The 13,211-nt window shown below is 39.6% G+C and overlaps 1 protein-coding gene across 1 annotated transcript in view; it reads right to left on the bottom strand.

Moving 5' to 3' along the window:
* The window catches only part of SYNE2 (spectrin repeat containing nuclear envelope protein 2), a 206,446-nt gene that overhangs the window by 186,914 nt on the left and 6,321 nt on the right, over positions 1-13,211 (bottom strand). Inside the window, exons 2-4 of the mRNA XM_070942446.1 lie at positions 2,786-2,847; positions 1,717-1,812; positions 38-115 (exon numbers count right to left, since the gene is read on the bottom strand). Coding sequence (XP_070798547.1) covers positions 38-115; positions 1,717-1,812; positions 2,786-2,847 — 236 coding nt within the window. The remainder of the gene's footprint in view (positions 1-37; positions 116-1,716; positions 1,813-2,785; positions 2,848-13,211) is intronic.

The following is a 13,211-nucleotide window of genomic DNA, read 5'->3' on the forward strand; positions in this document are numbered from 1 at the left end:
AATAAACTCTGGCTCCTTTCAAAGCTGGAATACTAACTGATCTATTCTTCAGGAAGGTTAAGGCATTTTCAATGTTGCTTCTGCACTGGAAAGTGTTCGATCCCTTTTCACGTGGCTATAAAATATAAAGAAACAAAAAAGAAGAGTTTGATCAATCTCAGCTGTGACAATATTTCACTATTTGTAAATATATATTCTTGATTGCAATCTTAACAAGGCAAAGTGACAATAAAAAGAGGACAATGGCATTTGCTCAACTGTGGAAAGATGCAGACACGCCCCCTGACCATCTGATAATAAACAAGATTCTTCGATGTGCTGAGATGGACAGGCTAATGTATATCTTAAAAGACAAGAAAGATTCAGTATATAATAGAAGTTGGGACAGGTGTTTTGTTTGGCTCAAAAGAAGGTTAAACTCTTTATAATTTTGATAAAAACAGACCAATTGTTTTGTAGTTAGTAAAAGGAACTTGATTGCATCGAAATGTTTTGCTAGGATGATATTAGTTAATATTAATTGGAGAGTGAGCTTAACTCTCGGTTAGTCTTGTTTGTTGTTTGGTTTTAGTCCTGTGTTTAGGTGTTTTGCTTCCTATATTGCTTTTCAACCATTATTGTGTGTTAATTTTATTGTAAATATTTAATAAAGATTATTTTTTTTAAAAAAAGAGGACAATTCAAGGATGTAGTAATAATTGGTTATATTTGGAGATGACTGTAAACTGAAGTTATTTTCTACTTTGGTTCTGTCCTCTTATATGCTGCTACTGCTGTTCTTGTGAATATTGCAGGAATATCTATGTATGTGTAATGCCTTACAAAGAGTGAAAGTAAAATTCACTGCCCCAAGAGGTTTACCCTTTTCAAGGAGTTATAGCAAAAAGAGGAAAATTGATACATGAAGAAAAACAAACACGTTCTGAGATAGTTACCACCCTAAACCCCTTTGGCACAAAATACTTTGCATTTTGAAAAATAATACTAATACAAAATCTTCCAAACAAGAAACTGTCTTTAATAGAATGATGTATTTTATCCATTTTACCTAGTTTGCTTTTATAATTCAGATATTTCAACTAGTTGAGTAGAGGGATATCTCTGCAGGAGCCAGTTTGGTCAGGGATGGGTTCTACTTACTTTTACTACCGGTTCGCAATGGGAGCATGCATGCGTGCGTGCTCGCTTCATTCGTGCGTGTTTCTGCACAGAAGCTTCTGCGCATGCGCAGATTGTCAATTATGACGTCCAGGTGGGTGGGCGGAGCCTCCTGCCGTTTTTACTACCGGTTCTAAAGAACCGGATAGAACCGGGAGCAACCCACCACTGAGCTTGGTCTAGTGATTAAGGCATGAAGCTAGAAAGCAGGAGACTTTGAGTTCAAGTCCTATGAAAGCCAAATGAGTACCTTAGGTGACTGAGGGACAGTCAATGGTGACTGTCTCTCAACCCAACTTACCTCAGCAGGATTGTTGTTGTGGGGGAGATAGGAGGAATGTGTGTTGGGTATGTTCACTGCCTTCAGTTTTTTATAAAAAATAAAAGAGGCTGGATATAAATAAAGTAAATAAATAGTAAACAAAAGATTTAGGAAATGCATCTATGTTTTCCTCAGCTGAGAAACCTGGTTTCTCAGATTTGTTTATCTGACTCTGAGAAACATGTACAAAGCCTTTCTATGAATTCTTGTGGTTGAATTATTCATAATACTCTTACCAATTGTTGTCCGGAAAGGACCTCCAGTAGATCCAAAAGCACATGTCCCTTCCCAATGTCTGAATACAAGTCCAAGATAAGAGAAGGTGATGGATGCTGCAAAATAATTATGTATATTTGGTTATATATACTATAGTGGCCTTAGTATACATTACAACAAGATGGTATGCATAATTGAATGCATATTTTGGTTTTTCTCCTGGACCGAAGGGGCTCTTGTACAAATATTTTAGCAACCAGTTCTCAGTGTGTTAGTCTCTGGGTCATCATAAAAACCCACTAGTTATTGTCATACTATCAATTATAGGTTAAGCGACACTTTCTTGCTAGGCTTCCTATTCCATGAGATTTTAGTACTTTTTAAACATATGTTTTAATTAGTACTTATAATGATAGTAAAGAATCTGCAAATTTGAAAAACAAAGCATCAGTCTCTAGCATCATCTTTGTATTTATAGATTTCTAAATCAATTTGTAAATAAACCTGGTGGGGGCTTGTCCTTTCCCTACCCTTCAAAAGACAAAGCTACTGTAAACTGCTGAATTACTGATCCCTCTGAGAGACCACAAGGAATGTTTGGGAGCAATATTCACCAGCCTGATCATTAGGCATTTTGTGCCTATCTATCATATCAGCAATTTAGTGAAAGTGCAAGCAAAACTTTCACTATTCCAAATGGGCCAAAACAGGTTGCCCATTCTCGGATCTGTTGATCTGAGGTGCCACCAATGCAGCTACCCTATAACATGCTGAGTCATACTTCAATCTAGTGCTTTTTAAGTGGTAAAAGATGACCAACTGAGCCAATAAATCCACAATGTTGGTTTAATTATCAGCTCTAACCAGTTATTTTTTTACACACATGGAAAAAAATTCTATGCCCTTGATGTATGCCCTACAAGTAATTCAGACATTTCACCAAGTTTTGATACTCACTGTAAACACTTTCTGTTTCTATTTAATTTTCCTATGGGATTCAAATATTTAATAAGATAAAAGGGACTGAAACATTATTATACTGTACATATATTTTAGAAAAGATATTCTACATCACCACCATGCCATTACCTTTTCTAGCTGTGAGTTCACCCAGCTTGTGAAAGTTCTTTTTTGAGTATCCTCTTGCTCAGCTATTTTGTAAAATAAAAACAAAAAATATAAAATTACTTATAAATTAAACTTGAGGTTATAAATACATTTACTACTCTTAATGCTTATTTTGTTTATGAATGAAAACAAGATGTATAAAACACTTTTAGATAGCCAGTTTATCATTTGTGGAATTTAGGGGAAAAAATCAGTGCTCCCACAGGTGTTGAGTCTATGCAACTCTATGAAAAATACTATGAGAGATGCAGACTTTAAAGTTAGACAATAATTACAAATCTTGAGAATGCATTGTTTGCAATGGTGCAGATCTATGTCCCATGGTTGTATATGTATTTTGAAACAATCTACAAAATCAAGTTGTCAGAGAAAACAAAATATATACATTAATTATTTTGACATCAACTTCAATCGTTTTTTAAAAGCTGTTTTAGCTTTCTCCAATCTGATGTTGTCCAAGGATTTGAGCTCCAGGTTTGGGAAAGTCTATTTAAAGGTCTCATTTAAATATCCACATTTAGCAATAGCAATAGCACTTAGACTTATGTATTGCTTCACAGTGCTTTCTGGCCCTCTCTAAGCAGTTTAGTTTAAAAACCAAAAGCCTCAAGAAAAAGCAGGGCCTTGAAATAGCATCTCTCCATTCAAGCCTCTGACAAGCAAGCACAGCATGCATACATATCATCTGCTCACAGTATACTATTTATTTAAATAGAGAACCAGTTTGGTGTTGTAGTTAATGCACCAGACTAGAGACTGTGAGTTCTAGTCCTGCCTTAGGCACAAAACCAGCCGGGTGACTTTTGGGCCAGTTGCTCTCTCTTAGGCCTAAGAAGAAGGCAATGGCAAACCAGTTCCAAAAGAAGAATGTTGCTGTTCCTTCTGCCAGTGGCATCCACAGTAAACCATGATGAGGGCAAAATGACTTGAACATTTTGATGCTCCACATGAAAGATGCTCTTATGTACTTGATTCCTGATGTTTGACACAAAATTTGCATCATTTGTCTGTTGCTCCCTGTGCAAAACACTTGTGCGTATTTTCCCATATGTGGTTTTTTATCAATTTTCCCCATTTAAAAAGAAAAGTGTGCAAAAGTGCAATTTCCTTTCCCAACAATCTAAGAAATGCTCTCCCAGATAGTGCTACTGTGGTGAATTAGAGAGCAATTTACTTCTCCTTTGTCTCAAAGGTACTTTTTCAAAAGGCAGCTGGACTATGTTGTTTCCTTGAGGAAGAAGACCTTTCACTACTCATCCAAGAAGCTTCATCAGTTCTGACTGTGCTAAATCAGATGACTGCAAAGTGACCAGATGACTACAAAGAAATATGATCCTTCAATCCTCACCACCACCATCCAGCCACAGCTGATGAAGCTTCTTGGATGAGAAGCAAAAGGTCTTCTTCCTCAAGGGAAAAAAAACAAAGTCCAGTTGCCTTTTGAAAAGGCACCTTTGAGACAACCATGACTTGGATGACTGAGAATATCCATAGACACTCCTACTTTCTACTTTCAAATATATACTTTTCTTAGAAACAATGCTCCCTTATATCACTCATTTATATTAAAATCCCTGTTTACAATGAGAAATACTCATACTGTTGTAGGAAGTCCGCTCCAGTCCGGCTTCAGGCCTGGGCACAGCACGGAAACGGCATTGGTTGCGTTGGTGGATGATTTCTGGAGGGCTCAGGATAGGGGTTGCTCCTCTATCCTGGTCCTGTTAGATCTCTCAGTGGCTTTTGATATCATCGACCATGGTATCCTGCTGCGCCAGTTGGAGGGGTTGGGAATGGGGGCCACCGTTTTGCGGTGGTTCTCCTCCTATCTCTCTGACCGGTCACAGTCGGTGTTGGCAGGGGAGCAGAGATCGACCCCGAGGCGCCTTGTTTGTGGGGTGCCACAGGGGTCGGTCCTCTCGCCCTTTCTGTTCAACATTTATGTGAAGCCACTGGGTGAGATCATCCGTGGCTTTGGGGTGGAGTTCCATCAGTACGCTGATGATACTCAGCTGTACATCTCCACCCCAGGCCATCCCAATGATGCCCTTGAAGTGATGTCCCGGTGCCTGGAGGCCGTGCGGATCTGGATGGGGAGTAACAGGTTTCAACTCAACCCTTCCAAGACCAAGTGGCTGTGGCTTCCGGCGTCCCGATATAGCCAGCTGGTGTCATCGCTGGCTATTGTGGGCGAGTTATTGGCCCCCACGGACAGGGCTCGCAACTTGGGCGTCCTCTTGGATGCACAGCTGTCTTTAAAAGAGCATATGACGGCCGTGGCCAGGGGGGCTTTTTATCAGGTTCGCCTGATTCGCCAGTTGCATCCCTTTCTGGATCGGGACTCATTACGCACAGTCACTCAGGCACTCATCACTTCCCGCCTGGACTACTGTAATGCTCTCTATTTGGGGCTCCCCTTGAGGAGCACCCGGAGGCTCCAACTGGTGCAGAATGTGGCCGCGCAGGGGATTATGGGAGCGAGGGGGCGCTCCCATGTGACATCTCTCCTGCATGAGCTGCATTGGCTTCCAGTGGTCTTCCAGGTGCACTTCAAGGTGTTGGTTACCACCTTTAAAGCACTCCATGGCATAGGACCTGGATATTTGCGGGACCGCCTTCTGCTGCCGATAGCCTCCCACCGACCAGTACGCTCCCACAGAGAGGGACTCCTCAGGGTGCCGTCAGCCAGGCAATGCCAGGCAATAGAGCCTGAGTGGCGACTCAGCCTTCCATCCTTTCTAAGGTGGGTAAATTGAGGACCCAGTTTGTGGGGGCAATAAGCTGACTTTGTATAAATATACAAAAAGTATGAAGACTATTGCTTAACGCATTGTAAACCGCCCTGAGTCTCCGGAGAAGGGCGGCATATAAATCATTTTTTTAAAAAATGTCAGCTGGTGACCCCCAGCTCCTGCCCTCTGGAATGATTTGCTCCTGGAGATACGAAGGATATCGGATCTCTGGGCCTTTTGCCGTGCCCTAAAAACTTTTCTTTTCCATCAAGCAGGGCTGGCATGACACACACACACACACCTTTTTTTTTTAGCTTTTTAAATTGTCAATGGGTTTTAGTTTGAATGTTTTAAATTTTGGGCCAAAGTCATGTAATTCTTTTAAAAATTTTAAATTTTGTATTGGTATGTGTTTTAGTTCTGGCTGTGCACTGCCCTGAGTCTACTAGAAGAAGGGCGGTACACAAATTGAATAAAATAAAATAAATAAATAAGTTAGCACCCATCTCTTTCCTAGAAAAATGAAATATTTTAGGAAATATTAAAAAGGCAAAATATTATGTTTCCCTGGCTGAGAAATGGAGAAGCATGTTTTAAAGACGAAGCAGCTCCCACCTTCCTGCCCCTCCCCCTTTTTCAATGGGCCAGAGGCAGAAACTCAATTCCCTCTCATCTTTGTCAATGGACCATCATCTGCAACACAATAGGACCCATCTAGCAACAGAAACTAACACAATAGGACCCATCTAGCAACAGAAGCTCACCACATGGCACCTGGGAAGATTACATCAGCCAGCAAGGCTAGCTACAGTAAGACCCCCATCCCCTGGGAGTCTGACAACCAATCAGGATACTCTTTCAGGGGCCCAGGAAGTTCAAAGCCAGAGAGGGCATAAAACCCGGGACTCGCTGCATCTCGGCCCCTTTTCTGTTCAGGAACTCAAACCAGGTGATCCTGTCCACCATTAAACCATCTTTCCAAGCAGTCTCCATGTTTCCAGTGTCTTTTTCCCCACTTGGAGCTGAACCCGAAAAGGATATTTCTTCTAACACTGTACTTCGTGAGTAAGAAAGGTGTTTCTTTAAACTTTGAATATCCTTTTAAAATGATTTGCTAACTAGATATTTTTCAACATCTCTAGGATGACTCAAGGCAGCATTAAGTTTGCATTTGATTTACATTTCACCAGTATTTGTTATGCAAAGAGTCACAAGGGATTATCTTGTTCCTCATTCAAAATAAGGATTAAATCATTAGCATAGGCATTTTCAACAGGAAAGCTAATATTTTCAAAACCATTGCAGAGAGAATTAGGCAATTAAGCTCCAAACATTGTGTACCCCTTATGCCAATACTGTATCCGTCCTCCCAAGTAAACCAAACAGGAAACAAGACTAAATGAACTAATTCTATTTTATTGTAAGGCTACATTAGCCTTGCAAGTCTGAAGTTGCAATTTTCCCTTTATCACTTTTAACTGCTTGGTTCATTAAGATGGCTTGTTCCTAAATTTCTTTCTCTGACTTTTAAGCTACTTGGGGCTTCTCCCTCTCTTGTCTGATTGTTTCCTAAGCAGCATCTTTTCTCCTTGTTCCCCAAGGTGGCCCATACATTCCATTATAGCTAGGCTATAGAGTACACGTTTAGCACATTGTGGGAATCCAATTTCTTAGTAGGATGGAAATCCGTGGTTTATGACTTGCAATAGATAAACCCAGCCACTATATCACATTCAACAAATTACTACCAAAACAATAGTTAAACATGATATAGCAATAGCACTTAGACTTACCATATTTTTCAGACTATAAGACGCACCAGACTATAAGACACACCTAGATTTACAGGAGGAAAACAAGGAAAAAAATAATTTTTGGCCTCCGCACGTCATGTTTTTGCCCCCCACCCCGGCTCCCAGAAGCACTCTGCAGTGCTCCACACATTACATTTTTACCAAAACAGGCTCATTTTTTGCAAAACCGGGACGTGCAGAGCACTGCAGAGTACTACTGGGGGCCAGGGAGGGTGAAAATGTGACATGTGGAGGGCTCATGTCCACAGGAAGCCAAAACCAGGCCCGTATTCAGTCTAAGATGCACCAAAATTTTCACCCACTTTTTTTGGGGGGGAGTGCGTCTTATATGCTGAAAAATATGGTATATACCATTTCACAGTGCTTTACAGCCCTGTCTAAGTGGTTTACAGAGTCAGCATATTGCCCCCAACAATCTGGGTCCTCATTTTACCCACCTCGGAAGGACGGAAAGCTGAGTCAACCTTGAGCCTGGTGAGATCTGAACTGCCAAATTGCAGGCAGCCGGCAGTCAGCATAAGTAGCTTGCAGTACTGCACTCTAACTACTACGCCACTGCGGCTCATATATGACCCCGTCATCATGTGACTAAAGTTGCAAACAGTATTTTGTGGTTTTTATGGTGGGAAGATGATAGCAGCCAAGGAGAGCAAGCCTGAATCCCTTTGAGCATAACATTCGGAGCTTAATGATACCCTACATCACTCTAACCATGGCAGAATTGCCCCAATGGCTTAACAGTGTCCCACAAATTCTTTTTCAATTCCATGGGCTCCTGATATTGGCTTTGTCTTACCCATACACAGTGGTGAGCCAGATTCAAGTTGCCTTTAGTTGTTCCAGTTTGCATTGTTTTCTCTCTTCACCCAATATAGATTTGATCACTGACATGATTTATGATGCTTCCTCAAACAAGCAGTTAACGACACATATATTTTGAGATCTGCCATGCTACTACAGGCACTTGAGGCTGCCGGGAATATGCATTACCCTCCATGATTGCGTTTGTTGAGCTGCAGAGAAATAGGCACCTAACTTCTGCTGAGGCAATTATTTGCATAACACCTGATTAGCACTTTGGAAACTGTTTTCAGTGTATTAAATAGCAGAAACAGTAAAAGTTAAACATGGTGGCACCAGTGGTGGGTTGCTCCTGGTTCTGTCCAGTTCTTTAGTACTGGTAGTAAAAATGGCGGGAGGCTCTGCCCACCCACCACAACGTCATAGTTGACAATCTGCACATGCGCAGAAGCTTCTCCCGTTGCGAACCAGTAGTAAAGGTAAGTAGAACCCACCCCCTGGATGGCACATCTAACTCCAGTAAATGGTTACGGTTGAGCATATCAGAGGACTCTTAATAATTTCTGATATGATCCAGGAAAAAAGGGGAAAAAAGGAAAAATAAAGGTTATCTTGTCAAGGCTAACTAACTAAAAAGCAAGTGCAAGGTTTCCTTCTTAAGGGAATTCTGGGGATACTTTAATGACAATGGCTGCAACAAAAAGAGGTATTTTTCTCAAAGGAAAGCAAAATGGAGGAAGTTAATGAAGCGATCAGGATGTTGACAGTGGAGCCTAAGAGCTTATTCCCTTACAGTAGAAGGATTAATTGGTTGAACTACTTTCTCACAGAAAGGCAAACTTTCGTCTAACCGAAGAATAAAGCAAACAAATTTCAAGGATGACAGTGCAGGAGGCAAACCTAGGAGATCTTGCTGGATTTCTTTAATGGCTCAGGTCAAGTTAGAGATGGGGCGGGGGTGAACCCTCCTTATCTATGCTAAAACAATTTCACTGCTGAGAGGCCCTCTGCGTGGGAGATGGGTGGTTTAAAAATGTGATAGACAGACAAACAGGCAGACAAGATTAATGCAGTATATGTTGTAGGACACAGATGCAGTCTTCAAATGACAAGCACTACTCAGCGTGCCAGAGTTTTTGCATCTTTAAAAACCAAGGAAATAATAATCAGACTGCTTTTCCTTACACAGCGGCACAGATATTTTCTGACCGGCTGAGGAATCAACATCAGAGCAAGAGATAGAAGGCTACCCCATTTAAACTGGAGCAGCCAGCTTGGCTACTATTATGGCTATCTTTTTAGTTGACAGCTCCCTTTTTGTTGGGTTTTCTGGATTTTAAAGCAGTGGCCCCCATCCTTTTGGGCACCAGAGACTGGTTCTGTGGGGGGAGAAATTCCACGGACTGGAAGGGGGTATGGTTTTGTGCGCTAACTAGGAAAGTTGTTATCTCCACATGTGTGTCCATACACAGCCACTTTCCTTTGGCTGTGACTTCATTGCCAACTGCTTTACTTCACTTGTGATTCCAGCTAAAATATCTGTGCGTACACCTGTAACTGGGGAATGCGTTTGCAGCAGTCACATACAGGCTTCCAGGAGATGTGGCTGTTTTAACACTTTGAGGAGGACTGCTTTGTTAACGCCAGTGTACTTTGCCCAAAGTTCCTTTTAAATATCTATGGAGATTCTCAGTCATCCAGATCATGGTTGTTCCAAAGATGCTTTTTTAAGAGGGAGCTGAACTTTCTGGTTTTTCTTTGAAGACATTTTGCTTCTCATCTAAAAAGGTTCTTCAGTTCTGAATGGATGCTTCTATTCCCTACCATCCAGTCAGAGCTGAAGAAGCTTCTTGGATGAAAAGCAAAATGTCTTCAAAGAAAAACCAGAAAGTCCAGTTGCCTCTTGAAAAAGCACCTTTGGGACTCCTTTTAAATGCTTTGCACAGTTCGAGGTTCTTTTGTTCTTTCATGAGACTTCTTAGATAGGGGACTAGATTGGAGATGTGTATCAGCATTTAGAAAGCACCTTAACACATAGACATGGATCAATCATCCTGCTAGGTTATAAATCGCTTGACTCTGGGTGAGCATATTTTTTTAAAAGCCACAAATGAGTGGATTGGCTAATCATAATAAACAAAAAAAACCAAAAACCCACCATTATTTACAAACTACCGTGTTTGAGTTCTCATGACATGCTAAGTGAAAACCAAACAAACCACACTACAGCTTAGCACAACTTGAAAGTCCAGCCTAGATATAATGATGGTATCAATTTTCAATGTTATCTTCTAGGTTGTTATTAAAAATTATTATTATTATTATTATTATTATTATTATTATTATTATTATTATTATTATTATTATTATTATTTTATTTCTATACCGCCCTTCTCCCGAAGGACTCAGGGCGGTGTACAGCCTATTTAAAAACAGAATCAACATCAATTTAAAATAATTTAAAAATATTAAATAAATTTGACTTAATTTAAAACCCCAAAAAATTTAAAACATCCAATTTAAAATTATGTTGCTAAATATAATAATTATAATATATGATTATATTGTATTATTTTCTGATTGACTTTACAGTACATGTATCTGACTCCAATCTGAAGAAATTGAGTGGTTTACAATATCAGAAAAGAAAACAAAAAACCCCCCTCAAAATCAGAAATCTGTTTTTATTTTATTACTGTTAAAATATATTTCATTGTGGGTTACTCTTATAGTCCTATTGTTTGAAAGACAAGGAAATTAGCAATGGTATCTAGGGAAGTGGGGCATATCATGATCCCATTATCCAAATAAACTAAATTAGGTATTGTATGCATTTTGTGCAATGACATCATGATATATATCATGCCATTATGGTTTCTATCAGGCACCTATGAAATTAATTTTTTTAAACAAGCAAATAAAAGCATACTGTAAAAGCATTTTAGTCCCAAGTCAGTTCAGTGGAATTTCTTTCTGAACACCCTGCAATGCAATACTGATATCTTTTGTATAATAGTTCAAAACTAATCCAATTGGTATTAACAAATCCTGGGCTTAGATCAGTGTTTCTCAGCCTCAGTAACTTTTAACATGTTGCCTGGGGAATTCTGAGAGTTGAAGTCCACATATCTTAAAGTTTGTGAAGTTGAGAAATATTAGCGTAGACAAGTTATACATAAAGTCTTGCAGCCTCAGTTAATCAAACTGTTCGCAATTCAATGAAGTCTGTGGCAGTCAAAAGACCGCATAGTTTTTCAATGGGCGAAACAAAATTGATATTGTATATGGTGACAGCAGCTAGGTTACTGATTGGTCAATATTGGAAAAGGGATGTTTTGCCTACTATTGAAGAATGGACTTTGAAGGTGGCCAGTTTTGCAGAAATGGCGAAGATATCAGCATACTTAAAAGACCAGACTCAAGAGACTTATGCAGGGGAGTGGAAGAAATGGATAGATTATGTGCAGAATAAATACCAAACTAGGAAGTATCAGATAGCTTTTAGTTGAATGTTGTGTAGAAATGTATAGTATATAGGGGGTAGAATAGTTCAATGTTATGTAGAAATGTATAGTACACAGGAGGGAGATTAGAAGGGTGGTAAAGTATGATATAATATGATGTGGATTTGGATTTCATCTTGGGGAAGTCATGGGAGGAGGGGAGGGTTAGGGAGGGTTAGGGAGGGAAAGGGGGGGGGAAATAGGAAAATTTGTACTTGTAAAACTTTTTCAATAAAAAAAAAAAAAAGACCGCATAGCCTGCCACTACTACTCTGCAGACAGTAATTATCTATCTAGGGTAACCAATGACATTTCAGTCCCCACTGCAGCTGCTGCTTCCACCCTCCACAGTTCCCCCTCATTTATTTTCAACACGAGGCTATTCTTTTTCCATACTAGACAACTCCAGGATGTAATAATTTTGCAAAAGCTCCCATTCTTCTACCATGTGTTTCATTAAAACAGACTTTTCACATCTGAAGGAATGATGAATGGACTCTTTGTGTCAGAGGATTTTAATAAGACTGTAAATTATCTTGGATTTATCTTGCTCCAGTTGCTTGCTTAGAGTAACTGACTGACCTATAATACATTTTACTCAAAATATTGGATTAGAAATGATGCATTTCCTTTTTAAAAGTACTACATACGCAAGATGATCTTTTCTTCCAAAATTAAATAACTATTGATCATCTACATCAGAGAAAGGCAATGTGACAGCTGCAGTATTTTGCATGAAAACTCCCAAAATCTCAAGTAACTTTTGTTAATGTCTAGAGCGATTATAGCCCATTGCATCCCAACTGCCTTCCCCATTTGGAAGCTCTCCAGATGCATAAAGGTCAATCCACAGAATTCTCAGCAGAGATCAAGCTAGCAGAGAATTGGGAGGGAGGGGGGCTGAGGTTCATATATCCAAAGAGTACTCAGGTCTGAAAAATCCAAGACTAGACAATACTGAAATACTGGTGTAAGTCATATATCAATATCCTTGTTTTCACTGCTAGAAATAATCCATTATCAGAAGTCTGCCATTCTTTGATTTTGCTTTGGGGGCTTTATTCTAATCTGCGCTATTTATTTATTATTTTATTTTATTTTATATTATTTTATTTTCTGCTCATCTTACCACAGGGTAATGGCCAATATGATTATGTTATCACAATTTTTCATGTATACTTCCTTTCCTCCATCTTTAATTAATTAATTTAATTTAATTTTATATTTAAATATATAAAATTGTAGTTCAAAAGGACATCTTGATGGGTCACCTTCATAACTTTCTTCTGCTGTGATTTAGCTTGTTAAGGGCTCAACACATCTGCCCAGCACCAAGCTGAACAAGGCTACTATAGAAGACTGCTAACCACAAGTTGATTTCTATTCTGCCAAATGCCACAGAAATCAACAGGATTAATGTCAAAGTTTATACACCTGGGACTACAAAATGCATAGGTGTAAGGTGAACCAGTTGATGGACCCCAAGGCAAGCAGTTTCTCATATTTTAATTTACCTGCCCACCACATCTGCTATATG

This window comes from Pituophis catenifer, unplaced genomic scaffold, assembly GCF_029215685.1.
Source record: "Pituophis catenifer annectens isolate HBS135680 unplaced genomic scaffold, rPitCat1.0.hap2 SCAF_1, whole genome shotgun sequence".
NCBI classification, from domain to species: Eukaryota; Metazoa; Chordata; class Lepidosauria; order Squamata; family Colubridae; genus Pituophis; species Pituophis catenifer.